General features: G+C 42.8%; 1 protein-coding gene across 1 annotated transcript; it reads right to left on the bottom strand.

Moving 5' to 3' along the window:
• Window positions 1-54: 54 nt before the first annotated feature.
• Window positions 55-16696, bottom strand: PRSS38 (serine protease 38). Its single transcript, XM_058559526.1, has 5 exons — window positions 16579-16696; window positions 16102-16264; window positions 14625-14896; window positions 797-939; window positions 55-309 (listed from the first exon to the last, which is right to left on the bottom strand). The coding sequence occupies exons 1-5, from the start codon at window positions 16694-16696 to the stop codon at window positions 55-57; spliced, it is 951 nt and encodes a 316-aa protein (XP_058415509.1).
• Window positions 16697-26167: the final 9471 nt, after the last annotated feature.

Genomic DNA, 26167 nt, shown 5'->3' with positions numbered 1-26167 from the left:
CAGGCAGGGACAGTGGCATGCAGTGTGAGGAAGCCGGGGTGGGGGCCTTGGCCCTCACAACATTGACAGGGTGGCCAGCGTGGTCACAAGGACACTGACAGCGGCCCCCGGAGTGGAAGAGAGGGCGGGGAGCGGCTGAGTAGGTGGGGGTGTGTGTTCCATGTGATAACGAATCCATTCTGAGAAATAGGAGACGCGGGCATAAACTGCAGGGTACATGGGGTAGGCACAACCGCGGCCCCAGCTCACTACTCCAATTTGCAACCAGATGTGGTTGAATTCACAGACGAGCGGGCCCCCAGAGTCACCCTGGAAAGAAAGAGGAGTTTCCTGTGAAGAGGGAGTTCAGGGCCTGCCGCCTCCTGCACGAGGGGGACCCACTGCCAACCCTGCGGGGCCGGGGCCAGGGCCCTGCCACTCACACAGCCCACCTCACCAGTGCCGAGGCTCTGCTGCAGGTGAGCCGTGCTCACGGCGCTATCCTGCAAGTAGTGGGTGCCACGGGGCAAGTCAGCAGGCATGGCCCCAGGCAGATGCGGAGCCCTGGGCTGCTCTGGCCAGCACTGGGGTCCATGGGGCACTGGACACGGACTGGACCCTGTGTCCTGTCTGCACATAAGCCACTCTGGGGTCTCTTGTTCAGCCGATGGCCGCATGGCAATGTGCTCCCGAGCCCCAAAGGGGAACGAACCAGCTGTCTGGGACCACTCACCCACCCAGTAGAAGTTACTCCAGCTCAAAGCAGATGAACATCTGAAAGCCCCAGGCGTGGCCCCTGCCCCTGAGTGGGACGCACCTCGCACACAGTCTTCACGTTCATTAGTTCCCCGGCACACAGCATGTCCAACAGAACCTGCGACGTGCCTCCGTAGAGCAGCCGGCACAGGGACAGTGGGATCAGAGGCAGCTGTGCCTCCTGCAGCTGGTTGGAGGAGCTGCCTGTCGGAAAGGAGCACAGACCCCGTGAGAGGTCGTCCTAAAACTGCTCCCAGGGCCCACCCCAGCCTGAGGCCCAGTGGGCTCACCCTGGTGGCTCCTTCACGTGGTCCGGGCTGTGACATGGCTCCCCTCTCTGCAGTGGGGACTCAGGCTTTGGTCAAGGAAGTGTGAATATAAATGTCACGAGACACATCCTAAGGGAGCTGTAGGAGCCATGACACACTTCATCCCATTCCCTTCCCACTGCTGCAGCTCGAGTGCAAACAGGCCTCCGTCTCTGAGTCCCTGGTACTGAGAGGCTGGCACAGACTGTGTGCAAGAAACGTGCCTCCATCACTGAGTCCCTGGTGACTGAGTGGCTGGCACAGAGTGTGTGCAAGAAACGGGCCTCCATCACTGAGTCCCTGGTGACTGAGTGGCTGGCAGAGAGTGTGGGCAAGAAACGTGCCTCTGTCACTGAGTCCCTGGTAACTGAGTGGCTGGCACAGAGTGTGCAAGAAACGTGCCTCTGTCACTGAGTCCCCAGTGACTGAGTGGCTGGCACAGAGTATGTGTGAGAAATGGGCCTCTGTGTTTTGCAAGTGTCACCAGCCTTGCCCACATCTATGCTGGTGAATATAGTAATTGGTCCCAGAAACCTTGCTCTTCCCTGACCAATGTGCAAATGGGTCCCATGGCTCCGGGCTTGGCTCTGACTGGACAGGAGCTGTTCTCACAGGCTGCAGACCCATCCAACTGAGTATCAAAGGGGGCTGTATTTGGGGAAGGTGTAGCCTGCAGCAACTGGGGAGTCAATTTTGGAGTTAACAAATGTGTACCTGGAAGGAAGACGATGGAAAGCAGAATGTCCGCAATGTTTGTGGTTGCTGCTGGCTGTGTTGGCAAGGTAACATCAGGAGAGGACCACGGAAGAATTAGGTGGTGCACACAGGAATGCAGAGCAATAGAGAGAGTCCACAAACTCAAAGTTTGTGGTGCTGGAAGAGGCTGCCCAGTAAAATGCAGTTAGGAAATATTTTGAACTACCAAGCCAGTTAAAAATCTGCCAGAGGCCTTCCACTGTAGCCACATGGGGTAACTGGGAGCAGACTTCTCTCCTGCCATAAGCAAGCAGTAAATGTGTCTACACAGGAGGCAACTGTATTCCCAGTGGATATGAGGCAGGGCAGGGCTGGCCCCTGGGAAAAGAGAACAGAAGAGGTGAGGCCTACAAGGGCTCTGTCTTCTTGCCTGGGGCAGTCTCTGGGCTGCAATGTGTGAGGAGGAACACAGGCAGCTGAATCTGCAAAGCAGATGCCAGAAGGAGGGCCTTCCAGAAAGAAGGAGCCCGAGGGCACGCCAGGGCCCAGAGCCCATAGTCCGCTGCTGGACCCTGAGCCATGTGTGCACAGGGTACATTTCCACAGAGGGGAAGAGGATGGCAGGCTGGACTTTGTAGTTCCCAGAGCCCAGCTGGGGCCAGGATGCTGAGTTCCACGCAGTCAAGAGTGGAGAGTCCCATTAACCATCCAGGACATCGTGTGAAGACAGTGCAGAGGTGTGGTGAAACACCCTGTCACGTTCACATGGACGGATGCCCCATGGAACCAGACGCACCGAGGACCAGGGTGATGAGCCCTGCACAGAGTACGAAGGAAGGAGTGCAGCACAGAAGACGGTGGGAAGAGGTCAGCTACAATTTCAGTGCCTCCTTCAAGTGCGGCCTGTGTGTTACTGCAGAACGTTGGGAACACAGAGAGAGGAGGTTTGCACTCACTGGTAGGCCTCTGCCCCGGTCTCCACGGGAAGCCTATGAGAAATGCCGGGGGCAGGGCAGGGGTCCAGAAAGAGCACTCAGTGCAGGCGTTCAGGAGATGGCCAGCTGCCACTGGGACCTGCAAGAACACAGCTTGCTTCCCTTCTTGGATGTGGAGCAGAAGTCTTCAGCTGGTTGGGAAGGGCAACAAATACTCCTGCCCCCAGGGCCTGGACAGGTACATTGTTTCTGGGGGAAGACATGAAACAGCCTGATGCCCTGGAAAAGCCTCTGGGGCCCAAGAACCAACGCTAGGAACACCAGAGGTCAGCTCCCTGGGGGTGGGGCTGGGATCCAGTGAAACCGGAGGTCTGCTCCCAGGCAGGGCTGGGATCCTCAGGGGCCACCACAGATACAAAGCAGAGTTCAGCTGCCCTGGAGGCAGAAGGAGGGATACACAGAGGCCCATTTCCAAAGCTGAGGCCCATAGCTCTGCCTAAGACTGAGGCTGGACCAGGGAACCTGGGGCTTGTCCTTCCCCAACACCAGCCTAGCAGTGAGCGCCAAGAACAGCAGTTTCCTTTGGAGGGAGGGCAAGACTGTGCCTCACAGGTACAGAGATGCTGATGTGAAGGGTAGAGAGGAACAGAGAAACACCCCAGGCCCCATACTGAGCATAATGTCTTAGCAGCCTATCATAGAGGGACCTGAAGCCTGTGTGCACTGAAGGAGGCAAGAGCAACAACAGAGCCCACGGCCCAGGCCAAGTTCTCATGAGCCTGACTAGGACCTGCCCTGTCCCACTAATGGCTTGGAAGAAGAAGAGGAATGTCTACCTTTGGGTGCAAGACTTCAGTCTTAAATGTTCTTCTTTAACGTCTGGCATTCAACCACAATTTAAAAGACACACATACACACACACAAAAGGGAGAAATAGAATACTGGACCCACTGTCAAGAAAGAAAACATGAACAGAATCAGACCCAGAGATGACCTAAATGTTGGAAGTATCTGACAGTGACTTTAAAATAACTATGATAGAAATGTTAAAGAAATTATTAGGAAGTGAACAACATGCATGAAAAAAATAAGAATTTAAGTAGAGATATGGAAACTAGAAAAAAAGAATCAATTGGAAATGCCAGAAATACAAACACAGTACCAGAGATGAAAAATTCCTTGAATGAGTGTATCAGCAGACTGGACATAGCGAGGCAAGAATCAGTGAACTTGAAGATAGGTCAATAGAAATTATCCAAACTGAAACACAAAAGGAAAAAGAATGGGGAATAAAGCAGAACAGAGCACCGAAGAGCTGCGGGACAACAGCAAACAACGTAACGAGTGGAATTAGTCCCAGAAGGAGAGAGAGAGTACATGGTAGAAGAAATATGTGAAGGTGTAATGGTGAAGAAATTTCCAAAATTAAAGACAATAACCACAGATTCAAGAAGTTCAGAGAACGCCAGAATAAAACAAATACACACACTTGGAAACATCAGAGTCAAGTGGCTGCAAAGCAAAGTTAAAAAAATCTTGAAGACGACAGAAAGGGTAAATATCACCTACAGAGGAGCAAGGATAAGAGGAACAACGGGTTTCTCATCAAAACCTATGCAGGCCAGAAGAAAATGAAGCAGGCTCCTGCCAAACACAAACAAACCAGAAAACTGTCTACCCAGATTTTGATATCTAGTGAAACTATCTTTCAAAAATGAAAGTGAAATAAAGACTACTTCAGACAAATACACCTTTAACTCTTATTCATCGTTGGTGAAAGTGTAAATGGTACAGCCACTTTGGAAAATCCTTGGCAGTTTCTCAGAACTGCATGACCAAGTAAGTTCACTGTTCTGTGTGCACCCAAGAGCAAAGAGATCACATGTGCAGAGAGTCGCAAAAGAATGTTCCTAAGAGCTTTATTCACAACAGCCCAAAACTGCAATAACCCAAGTGTCAGTCAAGAGAAGAATGGACAAGTGAATTTTGAATACTCATGCAATGAAATATTCCTTAACAATAAATGAAAAAGAACTAATGGTACATGCAAAACACGAATCAAACTCGCAGACATGACACAAAAGAGTACATACTCTATTATTTCATTTATATGAAATCCAAAAACATACAAGTAATTAACGGGGACAGAAATCAGAATAATAGTTGCCTTAGAAGAAAGGGTTTGGCTGCAAAGCAGTAAGAGAGAACTTTTTGAGATGAAAATGTTCTGTCTTGATTTGAGTGTTTCATGAGTATTTACATGGAAAAGGAAGGCGTACACTTAAGATTTGTGGATTTTACAATATGTAAATTATATCAAATAAAATGCAGATATAAGAAGCAGGCAGAATAAAGGCATTCTTACATGAAGGACGAGAGTTCATGACAAAAATTCTGTTATCGAAGCACATTTTTAAAAATTAAGGTGAAATTCACATAAAATTAAGCATTTTAAAGTGAACAATTCAGTGGCATTTAGTACATTCACAATGTTGTACAACCATCACCACTATCTAGTTCCAAAACATTTTCATCCACCCCAAAGGAACTCCTGAGCTCTGTCCCTGGTTACCACCAATTTGCTTTCTGTCTCTAGGGATTTACCTGTTCTAGATATTTCATATAAATGGAATCACATGACGTGTGGCTTTTTGCATCTGGCTGCTTTCACTGAGTACAATGTTTTCAAGATTTGTGAATCAGTGCTTTATTCCACTGACTAGTTTTCCAGTGTACGGATATGCCACAGTTTGTTTATCAGTTCTTCCATTGATGGACATTTGGGTTGTTTCCACCTTTTGGCTATTGTGAATAGTGCTGCTATGAATGTGTGTGTATACGTACTTGTTTGAATACCTGTTTTCAATTCTTTACCCCTCAGTTTTATTGAGGTATAATTGACAATTAAAAATTGTATATATTTAAAGTGCACAACTTGATGATTTCATACACATATACACTGTGAAATAATCACCACAATAAGGCTAATTAACATCCATCACCTCATACAGTTACCATTTTCTTTCTTTCTTTTTTTTTGTGGTGAGAACACCTAAGATCTACCCTCTTCACAAACGTCAAATATAAAATAGAGTATTGTTAACTATGGTCACATTGTAGAATATTAGATCTTCAGAACTTATGCAACTTGCATAACTGTAATTTTGTACCCCTTGGCCATTCTCCATTTTCCCTTCCCCTTAGAACCTGGCAACCACCATTCTACTCTTTGGTTCTAAAAGTTTGACTATTTTAGATTCCACACAAAAGTGAGATCACATAGTATTTGTCTTTCTGCATCTGGCTTATTTCACTTAGTATAATGTCCTTCAGGTTCACCCACATTGTAGCAAATGGCAGGATTTCCTTCTTTATTAATGCTGAATAATATTCCATTATATATAATATATACATATATCACGTTTTCTTTATCTGTTTATCTGTCAATGGACATTTATGTTGTTTCCATATCTTGGCTATTGTCAATAATGCTGAAATGAACGTGGGAGTGCAGACATCTCTTCAAGATCCTGTTTTCAGTTCCTTCGGATATATACCCAGAAGTGGTCCTGCTGGATCATAAGTAGTTCTACTTTTAATTTTTTGAGGAACTTCCATACTGTTTTCCATAATGGCTGCACCAATTTACATTCCCACCAGCAATGTATAAGGGCTCTCTTTTCTCCACATCCTTACCAACACTTGTTACCTCTTGTCTTTTTGATAATAGTCATTCTGACAGGTGTGAGGTGATATCTCATTGTGGTTTGATTTGCACTTTCCTGACGATAAGTGAAGTTGAGCACCTTTTCATGTACCTGTTGGCCATACGTATGTCTTATTTTGAGAAACGTGTATTCAGGTCCTTTGCCCATTTTTAAATTGGGTTATTATTATCACTATTATTATGCCATTGAGTTGTACGAGTTCCTTATATATTTTGGATATTAATCCCTTATCAGATAGATGCTTTGCAAATATTTTCTCCCATTTGTAGATTGCCTTTCACTCTGTTGTTTCCTTTGCTGTGCAGCTTCTTAGATGCAATCTCATTTGTCTATTTTTGCCTGTGCTTTTGGTGTCATATCCAAAAATCATTGCCCAGACCAATTTCAAGAAGCTTTTTCCCTACATTTTCTTCGAGTTTTATGGTTTCAGGTCTTACATTGAATCTTTTAATTCATTCTGAGTTGATTTTTTTTTGTATTGTATGAGATAAGCATTCAATTTCATTCTTTTGCATGTGAATATCCAGTTTTCCCAACACTGCTTATTTAAGAGACAATTCTTTCTCCACTGCGTGTTCCTGGCACCCTTGTCAAAGATCAGTTGACCGCAGATGTATGGATTCATTTCGGCGCTCTCTATTCTGTTCCATTGGTCTATATGTCTGTTTTTATGTCAGTACCATACTGTTTTGATTCCTGTAGCTTTGAAATATATTTTGAAATCAGGAAATGTAGCTTTGTACTATACTTTTGAAATCAGCTTTGTTCATCTTGCTCAAGATTGCTTTGGCTATTCAGAGTCTTTTGTGGTTCCATATGAATTTTAGAATTTTTTTCTATTTCTGTAAAGAAAGTCATTGGGATTTTGATAGGGATTGCATTGAATCTGCAGATCACTTTGGGTAGTATAGACATTTTAACAATATTCTTTCTTCCAATCCATGAACACAGGATGTCTTTCCACTGATCTTTGTTTTCTTTCATTTCCTTCATCAGCGTTTTATAATTTTCACTGTACAAGTCTTTCACCTTTTTGGTTAAGTTTATTCCTAAGTATTTTATTCATTTTGTTGCTATTGTGAATGGGATTGCTTTATTAATTTCCTTTTTGGATAATTCATTGTTTGTGTATAGAAACTTGACTCATTTTTGTATGTTGATTTTGTATCCTGTAACTCTACTGAATTTATTAGTTCTAACAGGTTTTTTTTGTTGTTGAATCTTTTGGGTTTTCTACATATATGGTCATGTCATCTGCAGACAGAGAAGATTTTACTTCTTTCTTTCCAATTTGGATGCCTCTTATTTCTTTTTCTTGTCTAATTGCTGTGGTTAGGACTTCCAGTGCTGTGTTGAAAAGGAGTGACGAGAATGGACATCCTTACCTTGTCCTGGATCTTAGAGGGAAAGCTTTCAGTTTTTCCTCATTGATTATGTTTTTAGTTGTGAGCTTTTCACATATGGTCTTTATAATGTTGAGGTAAGTTCCTTTTATACTTATATTATTGAGAGTTTTAATCATGTATGTATATTGAACTTTGTCAGATGCTTTTTCTACATCTATTGAGATGATTGTGTGATTTTTTTCTTCCATTTTGTTAATGTGGTGTATCCCATTGATTGATTTGTGTATGTTGAACCACCCTTGCATGCCAAGGATTAATCCCACTTGGTCATAGTATATAATCCTTTTAATATGCTGTTGAATTTTGTTTGCTAGTATTTTATCAAGGATCATTTCATTTACATTCATCAGGGATATTTGCCTGTAGCTTCCTTTCCTTGTAGAGTCTTTGTCTAGCTTTGGTATTAGGGTCATGATGTCTTCATAAAATGAGTTCAAAAGTGTTCCTCCTCCTTCGGTTTTTCAGAAGAGTTTAAGAAGGATTGATATTAATTTTTCTTTGAATGTTCGCTAGAATTAACCCATGAAGTCATCTGGTCCTGGGCTTTTATTTGTTGAAGATTTTTGACTATTGATTCAATTTCCTCATTTGTTTTTGGTCTGTTCAGGCTTGCTATTTCTTCTTTTTGTAGGTTGGTAGGTTGTATGTTTCTAGAAATGTATCCATTTCTTCTAGTGTATCCAATTTGTTGGTGTATGATTGTTTTCAATAGACCTTTATGATCCTTTTTATTTCTGAGGCACCCATTGTCATGTGTCCTCTTTCATTTCTGATTTCATGTATTTGAGTCTTCTCTTTTTTTCTTAGTCTAGCTAAGAGTTTGTTGATTTTATTTGTTAAAAAAACCAACTCAGTTTTGCTGATTTTTCCTATTGTTTATTTATCCTCTATTGATTTATTTATGCTCTAGTCTTTATTATTTCCTTCCTTCTGCTAACTTTAGGCTTAGTTTGTTCTTCTTTTCTAGTTCCTTGAGGTGTAAAGTTAGGTTGTTTATTTGAATCTTTTGTCTTTTTTTATGTCTATTTTTTAATGTAGGTATTTATTGCTATAAAATTCTCTCTTAGTACTGCTTTTGCTGCATCCCTTAAGTTTTGATATATTGAGTTTTCATTGTCATTTGTTTCAAGACACTTTTTAAAATTCCATTTTTATCTTCTCTTTGACCCAATGGTTCTTCAAGAGTGTGTTGTTTCGTGTCTTAGTCTGTTTGTGCTGCTAAAACAAAATACCACAGATGGGGTGGCTGATAAATAACAGAAATTTATTTCTCACAGTTCTAGAGGCTGGAAGTCTAAGATCAAGCTGGCAGCATGGTTAGGTGAGGGCCATTTCTACTGAGGAACCCACTGATAGTCTTATGGGGTATGGGGCTGGGGGATGGTGGCAGCAGCTCTGGCCCTAGGGGTGTGCAGTGGCAGCTCTTTCTCCAGGAGAGCACAGATGTAGCTCCTTCTTCGGGGCAGGGCACAGCAACATGGACTCTGGGCAGCTTCATCAACTGTGGTCAGCATTAGCCAAGACTTCAGGGTCCTTGATGGCAAAAGCCGAGGGTGTCCATGGTGGTGGTAAGGTCTTCTGGGGTCCTCCCACTCTCCTTTTCCCCAAAGAGGGAGGATGCAGCTTGGGGGACCCCTTTTGGCACTAAGCTGTGCAGACTGGGTGGTAGGATGATGTAGGTAAAATGCTCTCTATACTTTTCTCTGTGGCTGTCCTTGGTTTTTATGCTCCAGCGGGTTGCTGCAGCTCCTTCGTTGTACTCTGGGGCTCTCCCAGAGCTATTTTCATCAGTAGGTAGTTGTCCATTTGTTTTTGTCGGGGGATGCATCGTCTGCCTTCTTGCTGATGTCACTCCTGTTTTCAATTCTTTTGACTATATACCTAGGAGTGGAATTGTTATGCATGGTAATTGGGCTAAAGGTAATTCTATGTTTAACTTTTTAAGGAATTGTCAAACTGTTTCCACAGGAGCTGCACCATTTTACATTCCTACTAGCAATGAACATGGATTCCAATTTCTCCATGCTCTTGCCAATACTTGTTATTTTTCTTTTTAAATTATAACCATTCTAGTGGAGGTGAAGTGGTACCTCACTGATTTGCATATCCCTAATGACTAATGATGTTGAGCATTTTTTTCATGTACTTGTAGGCCATTTGTGTGTTATCTTTGGAGAAATGTCAGTTCAAGCCTTGATTTTTTAAACTGGGTTGTTTGTCTTTTTGTTGCTGAGTTATACGAGTTCTTTAGACAGTACGACCTTTATCAGATACATGATTTGCAAATACTTTCTCCTATTCTTTTCACTTTCTTGATGTCTTTGATACACAAAAGTTTTATGAAGTCCTTTTTATCAATTTTTATTTTGTTGCTTGTATTTTTGTTGTCATTTCTAAGAATCCATTGCCAAATTCAAGGTCACGGTTTCTTGAACTGTTTTTGTATCAGTTTCTTAGGATTGCCATTACAAAGTACTGGGTGGCTTCAACAACAGAAATTTATTCCCTCATAGTTTTGGAGGCTAGAAGTCTGAAATCAAGGTGTCAGCAGGGTCACGCTCCTTCTTAATCCTTCTTTGCCTCTTCCTAGCTTCTTAAGGTTGCCAGAACCCTTTGTATTCCTTGGTTTGTAGGTGCATCACTCAAATCTCTGCCTCTTTCGTCACATAGCATTGTTCACGTCTGTGTCTGTATCTCTTCTTTTTTCACAAGGACATCAGTCATATTGGATAAGGGCCCACCCTAATGTCCTCATCTTAACTTGATTACATCTGCAAAGACCTTCTTTCCCAAAAGGTCTCATGCCTGGGTACCGGTGGTTATGACTTCAGCATACCTTTTTGGGAGATATAATTTAACTCATAATAGCTTTCTTCTAAGGGTTTTATTCTTTGAGATGATATATTTAGGCCTTCAATACATTTTGTGCTAATTTTTGTATATGGTATGAGGTAGGGATCCAATTCATTTCTTTTGCATGTGGATATCCAGCACTATATCTCGAACAGACTATTCTTTCCCCCCTTGAATGGATTTGGTACCTTTGTTAAAAATCAATTGGCCATAGATGTATGGGTTTATTTCTGGACTCTCAATTTTATTATATTGGTCTATATGGCTGTCCTTATGCCAGTACTACACTGTTTTTGTTACTGTAGCTTTGTAATAAGTTTTGAAATTAGGAAGTGTGAGTCTGCCCAACTTTGGTCTTCTTTTTCAAGATTGTTTTGGTTATTCAGGGCCCCTTCTAATTCCATATGAATTTGAGGATCAACTTTTCTATTTCTGCAAAAAAAGGCACTGGAATTTTGATAGACACTGCATTGAATATGTAGATCACTTTGGGTAGTGTTGAAATTTTAACAATATTAAGTCTTCCAACTCATGAACATGAGCTGTCTTGACATTTATTTAGGTCTTTCAAAGTTTCTTTTAGCAATGTTGTGTAGTTTTCAGTATACAAGTCTTCCACCTCCTTGGATAAATTTGTTCATAGGTAGTTTTTCTTCTGGATGATATGGAATTGTGTTCTTCATTACCTTTTTTGATTGTTCATCCAAGTTGTACGGAAACACAATTTTTGTGAGTGTTGCTCTTATACCCTGCAACTTTGCTGAATTTGTTTATTGTCTGTAGTAGTTGTAGGATTCATTGGGATTTTCTATATTTTGGATCATGTCATCTGTGAAGAGAGATAGTTTTACTTCTTATTTTCCAATTTGGATGCTTTTTCTTTCTTTTTCTTGCCTAATATATCTGTCTAGAGCTTCTGGTACAATACAGAAGATGAGCGGTGAAAGTGGGCACCCTATCTTGTTCTTGATTTTAGGTGTAAGCTTTCAGTCTTTCTTCACTGGGTATGAGGTTAGCTGTGGGTTTTTCATAAATGCCCTTAATCATGTTGAGGAAGCACCTTCTATTCCTAGTTTTATGAGTGTTTTTTTTCAATCATGAAAGGATGTTGGACCCTGTCAGATACTTTTTCTGCATCATTTGAGATGATTATGTGGTTTTTTTCTGCTTCATTCCTTTAATGTAGCATATTATATTGATTAATTTTTGTATGTTGAACCTCCTTTGTATTCCTGGGATAAATCCCACTTTGTCGTAGTGTATAAACCTTTTAATATGCTGTTGGATTCAGTTTGCTAGGATTTTGTTGAGGATTTTTACATCCATATTCATAAGGGATAGTGATCTGTGATTTTCTTTTCTTGTGGTTTCTTTGTTTGGCTTTGATATCAGTGTAATGTTGGCACCATAGAATGAGTAATGACGTGCTCCCTCCTTTTCTATTTTTGGAAGAGTTTGAGAAGAACTGGTGTTGATTTTTCTTTAAATGTTTGGTAGTATTCACCAGCGAAGTCACCTAGTCCTTAACTTTTCTTTGTTGAGAGGTTTGTAAATACTGATTCAGTATTTTTACTTGTTATAAATCTATTCAGGATTTTTATTTTTTCTTGAGTCAATTTTGGTAATTTGAGTGTTTCTAGGAATTTTTCCATTTCACATAGGTTATCTAATTTGTTGGCACAGAATTATTTGTAGTATTTTCTTGTAATCTTTATTTCCATAAGGTCAGTAGTGATGTTCCCAGTTTCATTTCTGATTTTAGTTATTGGAACCTTTTCTTTCATTTTTTTTGTAGTCAGTCTACCTAAAAGTTTGTTAATTTTGTTGATCTTTTCAAATAACTAACATTTGTTTCATTGACTCTATTTTTTTCTATTTTCTATTTCATTTATCTCTGCTCTAATCTTTATTATTTCCTTCCTTCTGCTAGCTTTGGATTTAGATTGTTCTTTTTATAGTTCCTTAAGTCATAAAGTGAAGTTATTTATTTGGGTGTTTCTTCCTTTACAAATGTAGGGATTTACAGCTATAAATTTATCCCTTAGTACAGCTTTTGCTGTGTCCCATATGTTTTGGTATGCAGTGTTTTCATTTTTATTTGTCTCTAAGTATTTTCTATTTTCACCTATGATTTCTTCTTTGATCCATTGATTGTTTAAAAGTGTGTTGTTTAGTTTCCACAATTTTGTGAATTTTCCAGTTTTCTTTATGTCATTGATTTCTAACTTCATCCTGTTGTGGTCAGAGAAGATACTTTGTATGATATCTGTCTTTTAAAATCTACTGAGACTTAATTTGTGGCCTAACCTATGGTCCATCCTGGAAAATGTCCCATGTGCACTTGAGAAGAATGTGTACACTGCTGCTGTCGGGTGGAGTGTTCTGTATATGGCTATTAGAGCTAAGTGGTTTATTGTGTTTTTTAAGTCCTCTATTTTCTTACTTATCTTCTGTCTGGTTATTCTCTCCATTATTGTGAGTGGGGTATTGAAGTCTCCAACTATTATTGTAGAAGTCTGTTTCTCCCTTCAATTCTGTCAGTTTTTGCTTTGTATATTCTGATGGTCTGTCATTAGGTGCACAAATGTTTATAACTATTATATCTTTTTGATGTGTTGCACCTTTATTAATCTATAATGTCTGTCTTTGTCTCTTGTAACCTTTTTTGATTTAGAGTCTATTTTATCTAATATTAGTATAGCCACTTTTCTCTTTTTTGGTTACCATTTGCACAGGATATCTTTCTACATCCTTTCACTTTCAACTAGTTTATGTCTGCGGATCTCAAGTGAATCTTGTAGACAGCATGTGGTTAGATCATGTGTTTTTATCCATTCCACCAATCTCTGTCTTTTGATTGCAGAGTTTAATCCATTTACATTTAGAGTAATTACTGATAAGGAGGGACTTACATCTGTCATTGTGCTATTTGTTTTCTATATGCCCTATAGCTTTTATTGGTCCCTCATTTCCTGCATTCCTGTCTTCATTTGTGTTAATGGATTTTTTGTAGTGAAATGTTTAAATTCTTTCTTAATTTCCATTTGTATATATTCTATAGCTGTTTTCTTTGTGGTTACCATGGGGATTACATTTAACATCCTAAAGCTATAATTTTATAATTTAAATTTATAGCAGCATAACTTCAATAACAATTTGAAAAAAAAAAAAAAAGTAAACCAGACATTAAACTTTCTTAACTTGGTAGAAGATACCAATCTGAAATCTCCAGGCCACACCACGAACCTAATAGTAAACCATTAGAACCATTTTCATTAAAATAAAAAATAAGACAAAGAGATCTAGCATCATTTCTCCTGGAGGTTCCAACCATTACAATAAAGATATAAAAGATAAAATATGAGAAATGAAGTGATGAAACAGCCTTTATTTGAAGGAAATATGATTTTTAAAAATCTAGTACAGTCAAATAACCAATTGACGAGCTACTAAAAATGAATTTTATAAAGTGGCTGGAAACAAGATAAATGTGCAAGAATCAATTAGCTGTGACTAATTAACAAATTCAATTTAAAAAATCTTTAAAATACCCATGAAAATTCTAAGGTACCCAGGGATAAACCTAGAAAGAAAATACAAGGCCTTTATGGAGAAAACTAGAACAACTAATAGGTTTTTTTTTTAATAGGCTAAAAAATATTATTTCTAAATTGAATTTAGAATCTTAAGAAAAATTCTGCTTTGAAATTTAGTATCTCAATATACTAAATATCAATTCCACACTCAAGTAGATGTAACTACTTCTTTGTATACAATAAAGCCAGCCAGGGATAAAACAAAACCCCACATTGACAGAGAAACAGATAGTGATTGATGGGTGGGTAGTCCAGTCCCCAGATACCTGCACCCTTGTAACTGACAGAATACTTTCTTTCCTGTAGTGCCGTCATCCCTTCCACAAGCTACAATAAAGGGACTGACCCCTGCACTTTGTTTTCTTACCTTGTTGGGAAACGAGTCCCCATCCTGTGGCCCAACAAGTAACATTCTGAAGGTTCAGGTCCGGGGGTGCAATGCAGACTGGGAGCACAGAGTCAGAAAACACAATGCGGGTTTTCAGTTGCACCAGAGCGATGTCACCTCCAACAGGGTGGTACTTTTCATATGTAGGGTGCAGGATCACCTTATTCACCTCAAACCACTGGGTGTGATTGCCTGCAACCCTGAGGTTCACAAGGCCCACGTACATATCAAACATCTCATTGCTGCTGTCCCTGTGAGGACAGAGAACAAAGGCACAGTGGCTCGAGAGCCTTGCACCTGGGTAGTGGAGCCACCATCAGCTCATAGGCCCAGAGCCAATGGGAGATTAGTGGCCTGGGTATGCAGGCTATCGCTGAGGATGTGGAAAAGTGAGCCCCTTGCAGCACAGTGGGGATCTGGTTCTCTGGGAGAATTGCCCCAAAAGAAGTCCTGACCTGGGTGCACAGAGGATTCTGAGACCCATAAGTAACTGGAGGCCACGAACTGCCCAGGATGTTGAGCTCATCAGGTGTACAGTGAGCTACCCATAAAGGCAGGTCTCTTCTGACCACTTATCCTGTGATGTGTGCCCAATCATCTATCCAGTGAGGTGTCTCCTATCCTTTCACGCTGTGAGGTATGCCCTCTACTCTAATACTGCAAGGTGTCTCCTCCCCTCTCAACCTGTGATGAGTCTCCTCTCCTCTCATCCTGTGAGGTGTCTCTGCTCCTATATCATCTGAGATGTCTCCCCTCCTGTCATCACATCCCGTGAGGTGTCTCTTCCCCTCTCATCCTGTGAGATGTCTCTTCCCCTCTCATCCTGTGAGATGTCTCCTCTCCTCTCCTCCTGTGATGAGTCTCCTCTCCTCTCCTCCTGTGGTGAGTCTCCCCTCCTCTCCTCCTGAGATGAGCCTCCCCTCCTCTCCTCCTGAGATGAGCCTCCCCTCCTCTCCTCCTGTGGTGAGTCTCCTCCCCTCTCCTCCTGTGGTGAGTCTCCCCTCCTCTCCTCCTGTGGTGAGTCTCCCCTCCTCTCCTCCTGTGGTGAGTCTCCCCTCCTCTCCTCCTGTGGTGAGTCTCCCCTCCTCTCCTCCTGAGATGAGTCTCCTCTCCTCTCCTCCGTGAGGTGTCTCCTCCCCTCTCCTCCCGTGAGGTGGCTCCTCCCCTCTCCTCCCGTGAGGTGGCTCCTCCCCTCTCCTCCGTGACTGGCTCCTCCCCTCTCATCCCGTGAGGTGCTCCTCTCCTCTCAGTGTATGATGTGGCTCCACATCTGTCTCAAAGAACTAATGGCTCTATGGAGCCCTCTGCCCAGTACGAGAAGAAGCTGTAGTGGCTGTAGCTGTGTGCTGGGCTTGGTCTCTTTCCCATCTCAGAGAAATCCCAGCCCGAGGAACCCGTGTGGTCAGCGTCAGACCCCTCACCTCCATGAGCATAGCTTCTGGTGCTGCCCACTCACCTGCCGAAGCAATGAGCTGCCGATAGGACCCAGTACTCATGGATGATGGACCCGCCGCAGATGTGGAACCCCGCATAGTGCACGCTGACCTGCCACGGCCACTTCCTCTCAGGAGCATCCATTCCACCTATGATCTTCCCCTGCACGTGACGACGGCCACAGGCTGTGGGGTGAGGGATAGGTTACTTGACTAGCCACCGCCTCGGGGGCATGCCACTCACACGCAAGGTGGAAGGAGGACTTGGTGTGGAGGGAGTGGCAAGGAGGGCAGGGAAGGGCAGGGGAGAGGCGGTGGGGGAGGGGAGAGGAGGAGAAGGGCGGGGGGGAGGGGAGGGAGCAGAAGGGAGAGGAGAAGAGGGGAGGGGGGAGGGGAGGGGGGGAGGGGAGGGGGGAGGGGAGGGCAGGGCAGGGTCTCCACCCTGGGAGAAGGAAGTGCCAGACCTGCCTGCCACCATCTTGGGCCTGGAGGGGTCCTGCCCCCATCATGGCTCAAGGCGACCCCCTTGCTGGCGGGGTGCCTGTGGGCAGTGGCTGCAACCCGGGCTGGGGGTAGGAGGAGCAGAGACAGGAGAAGGCAGGATAGCAGGGCGGCCATGAACCGAGAGGGCCGGGTGGTGTGAAGGCCAGAGCCCGCCGGACTCGCGACGGCGCCGCTGCACGCGACTCGTGACGGCACCAAAGCGCGACGGGGCCAGGGCACGCGACGCGTGACGGCACCAAAGCGCGACGGCGCCGGGAGGGTGATGGGCCCTGAACACCTGACTTTGGCCCTTCATCCCAGACACGTGATGGTGTCCCCACCCCCACCCCTCCCCCCGGATACGTCTCCGGGCGGGTCCCCGGGCTCCTTCAGTTCCCACCGTGGAGCCGGCTCGGTGGGCTGCTACTGGACGGCCGGCTCTCGGTGGGCTCTCAGAACCATGTCCTGGCCCACTGGGCGGACTGTGGTTCCCATGACAGTTCATAAAGTCTGCAGGGCCACCTCAGGGTCTCCTCGGGGCTGGCGTGCGACACTGAGGAGTGTTGTCTGTACTGCAGGTAGGGAGAGAAGAGGCTTCCCCATGTGTGGCCGCCCTTCCTGCAGGGGGTGTGGGAGACGCACAGCGTTAGTTGTCAGCCCGGGATGATGTCCCCAGGGAACGTTTAGTAATATCTGGATACATTTTTCATGATCAAAATTGGGGGTGTGTGCTACTGGTTTCTAGTGGGTTGTCCAGGGTTGCTGCTAAACATCCTACAATGCCCAGGACAAAGAATTTTCCAGCCCCAAATGTCAATAATGCTGGGGTTAAGATATCTTGGCCTACAGGTTCCATGGAGCCACCTTACTGCAGGGGAAGGGGTTGGAAGATGACCTTCCACTGATGAACTCAGCTTCTATAGCATCTTTTGGGGAACAGAGGGGTGCAGCTCTTCTCATGTTTGCCTCAAGAACAGGCGGGTCATTAGAAGATTTCTGCCATGGTGGGCCACCCTTTCCTGGTCCTTTGGCTTTTCTTAGGGCTCGTGTGTGGTGGGGGAGGGAGGGGTTCTAGGTTGCAGGCTTCTCTACAGCCAAGTTGGACACTTGGGAGAAAAGAAAAACCCCAGAGAATTCCCCACTGAATTGTTCTTCTAGTCCTGAGGTCCTTCGCTAGTCTACCTTCTTTTGTCCACCTTTCAAATCTTCCAGGAGGTGACTTGTGTTGTTGTGATTCATGGGAGGAATAAAATGGAATGTGTTTGTCATTCTTGTCTAAACTTTGAGGAACTTGAAGTCCTTAATGACTTTTAATTTTTTCTTCTCCCAGCTGAGTTCATTTCCTCCAAATTGCTATTTTCAACTTGATTGATTTGATGTTTATTTTCCGTGTTAGAGGCTTTTCTTAGATGTCTTGTATTCCTTTTTCCATTTGAAATTAAGACTGTTGGAATAAAAAGTGGTTGGGAACTCTGGGATGTGGACAGGGCTTGTTTGCTTTGAGTCTTCCAGTGAGAGAACTAGGTGACTCATGGGGAGCTGCTGATGTCAGTGTCTTTAGGACATCCCTGTAGGCTCGTCAGCTTCTCTGGAGGATCCTAAACTCCTTCCTTAATGGTGGGGTTCTTACTGCAGGGTTCTGGCAGCTCAGGTAGAGGAGGCTATGTCTTAACATTCTGCATTAAGTATACCATCTCAACCTTCTAATTTTGGCATCCAGGATCCTAAACTGTGCCTCAGACTCCCCAATGTGGATTACCCATTTTACTCTCTGCAGGAAACAAAACTCCAGATTTCTGCAATAGTCAGTAAGGTACCTTAGTCCAGAGGTGTGGAGTGGGGAGGAGACTTGGGGATATAACTGTTTCTCAAACAATTTCCCCCCAATACTCCTAGGGTTAGCATTCCCTCCCATAGTTAGATCTGGAAATACTGGTTCATTTTGAGAATTCTGTGTTATAGATTGTGATGTTTTCAGCTTTCTCCATGGCCCACTCAATTCTGTTAGGTCAATTACTACTTATAGATCTACCATCCAGCTGTCAAAACCTTTTTTATTAAGGTATAGTTTACACAGAGTAAAATCATACAATCTTGCAAGTTTTGACAAATGCATACAGCTGTGTTACCACCACAATTAAGCTGTAGAAGAGTTCTACTGCCCACCCGTTCCCCTGTGCCCCATTATAGTCAAGCCCTCCTTCTACCCCCTGCTCCTTGAAACAACTAATCTAGTTTTCCATCAACACAGTTTTGCCTTTTCCAGAATGTCATCTATGTAGTCTTTTGAGTCTGGCTTCCTCTACTTAGCATAATGCATTTAAGATTCATCCATGTAATGGTCAATAAAACCAACTGGGCCTGGAATTTTGTTTCCTGAAGGGTTTTTCACTATGAATTCAACTTCTGTAATATAGTCATGTGTTGCTTAGCGATGGGGATACATGCTGAGAAATGTGTTGTTATGCGATTTCGTAATTGTGTGAGCATCATAGAGTGTGCTTATACAAACCTAGATGTAGCCTACTACACACTTGGGCTATATGGTACTAATCTTATGGGACCACCATCATATATGGGGCCTGTTGTTGACCGAAACATCATTATGCAGCACATGACTGTACTTATAGGACTATTCAGGTTATTGGTTTCTTCTTGAGTGAGTTTTGGTACTTTGTATCTTTCAGGGAAATTGTCCATTCACTTAAGTTGTTGAATTTATGGCCATAAAGTTGTTAGTAAATATTCCCTTATTATTCTTTCAATGCCTGTCATAATGACCCTCCTTCATTCCTGATATTGGTAGCTTCTAACTTGTTATTGTTTTAGATAATGAAGGCTATTGTTTTTTTTTGCATGCTACTTTAATGAATTTTCTTTTAATTTGTGATAGTTTCACATTGATTCTTTTTTTGTTATTGAGTTGTAAGAGTCCTTTATAAATTCTTCATACAAGTCTCATCAGATATATGGCTTGCAAATATCTTCTCACAGTAGGTGGGCTATCTTTTCACTTTCTTGAATGTGTTCTATAACACACAAAAGTTTTTAATTTTAAAGAAGTCCAGTTTATCTATTTTCTTTTGCCATTTGTGCTTTTAGTGTCATATCTAAGAAGCCATTGCTTAACCTTAGGTCATGAAGATTTACTCCTATGTTTTCTTGTAAGCGTTTTATCATTTTAGCTCTTACATTTAAGTCTGTAATCTATTTTGAGTTAAATTTTGTGTATGATCTGAGGTAGGGGTCCAATTTTGTGCTTTTGCACGTGGATATCCAGTTGTCCCAGCACCATTTGTTGAACAGACTAATCTTTTCCCATTGATTGTCGTGGAATCCTTGCCAAAAAACAATTGACCATAAATGTAAGGGTTTATTTCTGGACTTTTAATTCTAGTCTATTGATGTATATTTCCATCCTTATGCCAGTTCCACACTGTCTCAAATACTGTAGTTTCGTAGTAAGTTCGTAATCACAAAATGTAAGTCCTCCAACTTTGTTTTTCTTTTTCAAGATTGTTTTGGCTGTTCTGAGCCCTTTTCCATATGAATTTTAGGGTCACCTTGTCAATTTCTGCAGGAAATCCAGCTGGAATTTTGTTGTTGTTGAAGATTTGCCCTGAGCTAACATCTGTGCCAGTCTTCCTCTATTTTGTATGTGGGTCACTGCCACAGCATGGCTGCCAATGAGTGGTGTAGGTCCACACCTGGGAACTGAACCTGGGCTACCTAAGCAGAGAGTACCAACTTAACCACTAGGCCATGGAGCTGGCCCCTGGAATTTTGATAAGGATTGCAGTGAATCTGTGGATCAATTTGGAGAATATGACCAGCTGTTATGGGTTGAATTTTGTCTCCCCAACAGATATGTTGAAGTCCTACTCCCAGTACCTCAGAATGTGACCTTATTTGGAAATAGTGTCATTGCAGATGTAATTAAAGTTAAGAGGAGGTTGACTAGAGTAGGGCCCTTAATCCAATGTGACTGTTGTCTCCATAAGAAAATGAGAGAGAGGCATACAGGAAGAAGATGGCTACCTGCAGACACAGAGACACACAGAAAATGCAATGAGAAGGTGGAGGCAGGGATTAGAGTGGTGCATCTACAAGCAAAGGAATGCTGAGGATTGCTGGCAATCAACAGAAACTTGGGAAGATCCAAAGCGGATACTCCCTCAGAGTCCTCAGAAGAAGCCAACACTGCTCACACCTTGATTTCAGACTTTTGGCCTCCAGAACTGTGAAAGGATAAATTTCTGTTGTTTTAAGCCATGAAGTGTGTGGTACTTTGTTATGGCAGCCCCAGGAAACTAGTACAGATTTTGGTAACTGGAGTGAGGTCTAGCAAGTCCAAAATCTATAGGACAGGTGGTAGCCTGGAGACTCTGGCAGGGGTTGAAGTTACAGTCTTGAGTCTGAAATCTATAGGGCAGGTCAGCAGGCTGGAAACTCAGGCAGGGTTTCTATGTTACAGTCTTGAGGCAGAATTCTATCTTCTCCAGAAAACCTCAGTTTTTTGCTCGTAAGGCCTTCAATTGACTGGATGATGTCCATTCACATATCAAGGGTAATCTCCTTTATGTAAAGTCAACTGATTGTAAGTGTTAATCACATCTACAAAATACCTTCACAGCAACATCTGGACAACATCTGAACAAACAATTGGGCACCATAGCCTATCAAGTTGACACATAAAATTAACCATGACAGTCCTCCCTTGTCAACTTGACACCAATACACATCTCCTCATCCATACTTAATCTCCAAATAGACACAATAAGGAAGTCATACTTCTGCCTAACACGATACAGCCATCCTGAGTACAACTGCAAATGCACTAACCCCTACCCTTTTTCCAGGAGAGGATACAAAGTCCTAGGGTGATGCTCACTCTTCTCCTTGGCATCCTATAATGCACACACACATATTCAAAATAAAATAAGGAAAAAGTACTCATAACAACTACAGTCCTAGTTTCTGCAAATGGTCATGTGGTCCTAGCCAGTATTTTTAAATTCCCTCTTCTACTGCTCATTCCATAGTCCCTTTGCCCTCAGCAAGCACCTCAGCTGGTTGTGGTTTTTTTACCTCGTGGGGTGGCTCAAACCTCCATTTCTGAAGGGTCTAGGCCATTAGTAGTCCTGCCTGAATCGAGTGGTTGTAGTTTTTCATTGATTATACTCAGAGGGCAGGGTAATTCTCAGAGACACCCTAAGGGAACTCCTGTATTCCAGACACACTCTTCCTTCCCTCCATTGGAATTGTAGTCCAATTCCCTTTGGTAGTCAGGATCAATCTCCCCAGCCAGTACAGTAGCTCCCTTTTCTGCCTGTTGATTTAGAAGCAGGAAGAGCCAAAACTAGCTGGGTGGCAGTCTTCACTTCCAGTTCATGGGGATCATTGTTGTGTCTCCTTGTGGAACTAAGACCTCTAGACCAGGATTAGGAAACTGATACACAATCTTAACAATATTAAGTCTGATCCATGAACACGAATGTCTTTTCATTTATTTAGATCTTTAATTTCTTTCAAGATTTCTAAGAAATCTTGCATTTCTTTTGTTAAATTTATTGCTAAATATTTTATTTTTTTTGATGCTATTGTAAATTGTTACTTTCCTAGTTTCATTTTTGGATTATTTGTTGCTAGCGTACAGAAATACAGTTGATTCCTGTATATTGATCTTATATCTTACAACTATTATTAGTTATAACAGATTTTTTAGTGGATTCCTTAGGATTTTTCTATATACAAGATCATATCATCTGCAAGTATAGATCATTTTAATTCTTCTTTCCAATCTGGATGAAATTTTAATTAATTTATTTTTTTTCCTCACTTAATTTTGAATAGAAGTGGCAAGAGCAGACATTTTTGTCTTGTTCCTGATCTTGGGGGGAAACCTTCTAGTCTTTCATCATTAACTATGATGTTAGCTGTGGATTTTTCCTAGATGCCCTTTATCAGTTTGAGGGAGGAAGTTCCTTATACTCCTAGTTGGTTGAAGGTTTCTTTTTATTCTGAGGAAGATTAGCCCTGAGCTAATGTCCAATGCCAATCCTCCTCTTTTTGCTGAGGAAGATTGGCCCTGGGCTAACATCCATGCCCATCTTCCTCTATTTTATATGAGATGCCGCCACAGCATGGCTTGGCAAGCAGTGCATCGGTGCGCACCCAGGATCCGAACCTGTGAACCCTGGGCCGCCAAAGCGGAGCTCGTGCACTTAACCGCTGTGCCACTGGGCCGGCCCCCATTTTTTTTTAAATCATGAAAAGGTGTTGGATTTTTCTGCATCTATGAGATTATCATGTGTTTTTTTTTGGCTTTATTTTATTAATATATTATATTACATTAGTTACTTTTTGGATGTTAACCCAACCTTGCATTCGTGGGACAAATCCTACTTGGTTATGGTGTATAATCCTTTTAATATGTTGCTGAATTCAGTTTGATAGCATTTTGTTGAGGATTTTTGTGTCTATATCATAAGAGATAGTGGTAGTTTTCTTGCAATGTCTTTATCTGGTTTTGGTGTCAAGGAAATACTAGCCTCAAAGAATCTGTTGAAAAGTGTTCCCTCCCCTTCTGTCTTTTGGAAGAGTTTGTGAAGTCTTGGTATTGATTTTTCTTTAAATGTCTGGTAGAATTTATCATTGAAGCCATCTGGGCCTGGGTGTTTATTAGTGAGGTTTCTAAATTGCTAAATCAATCTCCTTACTTGTTGTAGATCTATTCATATTTTATATTTCTTCTTGAGTCAGTTTTAAGAATTTGTCCGGTTGGTCTAAGTTATCTCATTTGTTGATGTAGTTGTTCTTGGTTTCCCTTATAATCCTTGCTTTTTCATTAGGGTTGGTGGTGATGACTCCATTTCATTCCTGAGTTTAGTAATTTGAGTCTTCTCTTGTTGTTTTTCTTGCTCAGTCTAGCTAAATCACATCAGTTCTTTAGAGTTCACTTATATATTTAAATTATCAACAAGAGGCAGTTTTAAACCATTGTTCCCCAATTCCTCAAGTTATTTTCTTCTGTCTGATGTTTGGGCTAATAATTTCAATACTGGGTTACACAGTAGCTTGGTCGCTTCATGGGGAATGCATCTCGGATTTTCCCTTAAGAAATATGATGATTTGGGGGTGAAGTGTATATATCCATCATGATTATTTTGCATCCGTAAATTCCTATTTTTAAGTGTTTTAATGGGAAATGCATTGTACATTTAATGTAGTGTCTTCATTATCCTTATTTCTAGAGTGATGCAATTTTGGTTGGTATTTCTTCTTTTACCCTTTCATTGGGAAGAGAAAATGCATCCCTGGTTCCCCCTTTTTAATTTGAGAGGGAAGTCAGTGCTACCATTCTAACACACTTGTGGCATCATTTAAAAGGTTTGCCACACAGAACCTCTCTTCTCATTTCTAGCTGCCTTACTTGGTTCTCACAAGGTTCCTGTGGCTATGTGTATAGACTCCATTCACGTATGTGCAAAGGAACCACGAAGTCCTGGTGGTACAAAGTCAAATACAGGAATCCTAGGGCTTTTCATCTCATAAACCTTTAAGGGATCTGTCAGTATCTCAGAGGAAATTACCATTAAGTAAAGATGGTTCTCTTGCATCCAGTCCCTGGAAATCTTGCATCCCTTCAGTGTACTTCAGGACCAGCACCCTTCAAGGCTTGCCAGACTCATGCCCTGCCTTCAGAGGGTCTGGCACCCTGAACTTTCACTCAGTCCCTCTGCAGACCCCCAGGCTGGAGCGCTCCATCCACTCCTGTGGATGGCCCTGATCCCTTGGACAGTCCACGTGATTGGCAAAAGGCAAAGAACATTTGGAGAAGAAAGCCAGCCCCATTTGAAAAGGTAAGAGCATGAGAGGGATGGGGAAGCAGCCTGAGAAAGAAAGTCTTGAGGAAGGTGTGAGCCCCTCACATCATGTAAAGACAGTCACCAGGTGCTGAACCTACCCACAGTGCGGAGCCTGCGTTCTTGGTGGGTTGGGTGGAAGAGGTACATGTGCGACAGCTCTTGCAAAGTCATACTGACTTGTTCCATATGGCGGGCAACACTGATGAAACATGAATGTAGCATGTTTCCATTTATCCTTGAGCAATTTGGGCCAGATCATCATTCCAGTTTGTAGTTGTTTTCTCTAAGTATAGCACCCTGGGAAGAAAGAAGGAGTTTTCTCTGAGATGGGAAAGGAGTAGTCTTGCCTGTCTCCTGCAGCCACGACTCAGTCCCCAGGATTCATGGCCAAGTGTCCAGTGTGGCTATGCTGGGAACTGACCAAGGTCTGGATCTGGCCAGCCCATGTAGGTGTGGCAAGCAGCTCTACTTACCCTCCTTCACCTCTCTTAACTGGCTTTCAGAGTCCAGGGGTGATGTTCCTCTGCATGCAGAGTTCACCAGCACTGTCCTGCAGAGCTGGAAGGCCCACAGGACAAAGGAGAGCTGATGAAGAGGACACAGAGAATCCCACCTGCCCACAGCCCAGCAGCTGGGGGTGCCCATGGCCACAGTTACCTCTTCCTTTAGGCCATCGTGACCTAACAGAGCTTGTATCCTGGGCTGCTTTCACTAGCACTGGAGCCTCAGGACTCTGGGCACCCTGGGCTGGGGTAGGGGTCTGCCTTTTCTGCCTGCTCTTCCTTGCTCCAGGTGAGTCCCTGCAGATGCTTTCCCATCATACAGACCAGAGCATGGAGTTGTGTTCCTAGGGCCAATGACCAGTGTCCCATTCTTAGACTCAAATGCAAACTCCTATTTGGTGAGAGCAATCCCTTAAAAGCTAAAACATTTGAAGACAATTAGCTTTCACCTCTCGTTTCTGCCATGGCTACCCAGACTCCATGGTGGCACTCACTTCACAGGAAACCTTTGTTCTGTCTACTCAGCACATAGCATGTCATCTTGGACTCTTCCTTGGTGAATACTATAAAAACTGCTAACATGAGCACCAGGATACACATGCATTTCAACCTCCTGGAGAAACTCTGAATTTATGCCTGTTGGGAGAAGCGTTCAGGGCTAGTGGACTAGAGGAACACTTCCTCTTCTTTCTTCAAACCCAGTGGAAACCATGGGGTCTAACCAACCAACCGGGAAGACTCATCATTGACAGGGAATGGATGTAAAACACGCAAGGGCAACATGCATTCATGTACCAAGGCTTCATCATGCACCTGCTATTCATGGTGCAGACATGTGGTGCTTAAATTCTCACATTCAAACATGAGAGCACCAGCAAGCAAAACAATGGGCATAGCTGGAGTAGATAGGGATCAATGCCCAGGCAGAGAGCCAGGTGCAGAGCTCCAAAATAATGTCAAATAGAATGGTGATAGCCAGCTGCTTTCCTATTTTTGTTTTTAGAGTGCATGCTTCTAGCTTCTCCCCGAGGTAAAAAAGAATGGAGATAGCATCCTTTCCTGGCCGCGATTTTAGAGTGCGTGCTCCTAGCTCTTCCCCATCTGTGATGATGTTTGCTTCATGCTTTGTTGTTGTTGTTTTTGGATGCTCTCCATCAAGTTAGGGAATTTCCCTTCTTTTCCACTTTACTAAGCTTTTTAAATCATGTATTTCTGATGGCCATTATTAAATGCCT

The sequence above is a fragment of the Diceros bicornis genome, chromosome 1 (assembly GCF_020826845.1).
Source record: "Diceros bicornis minor isolate mBicDic1 chromosome 1, mDicBic1.mat.cur, whole genome shotgun sequence".
In the NCBI taxonomy this organism is placed as follows: Eukaryota; Metazoa; Chordata; class Mammalia; order Perissodactyla; family Rhinocerotidae; genus Diceros; species Diceros bicornis.
The sequence above is the reverse complement of the archived record's forward strand: the minus strand, read 5'-3'. Positions and strand labels throughout refer to the sequence as shown.

Bases quoted from the DNA above. Each gene is read 5' to 3' on its own strand.
- PRSS38 (XM_058559526.1), bottom strand. From the start codon at position 16,696: ATGGCCGCCCTGCTATCCTGCCTTCTCCTGTCTCTGCTCCTCCTACCC. The intron at 16,265-16,578 runs GCAGGACCCCTC...CTCACCCCACAG, and splicing joins CGCCTTGAGCCATGATGGGG to CCTGTGGCCGTCGTCACGTG. The intron at 940-14,624 runs GTAAGAAAACAA...CCTTTCCGACAG, and splicing joins GGGACTCGTTTCCCAACAAG to GCAGCTCCTCCAACCAGCTG.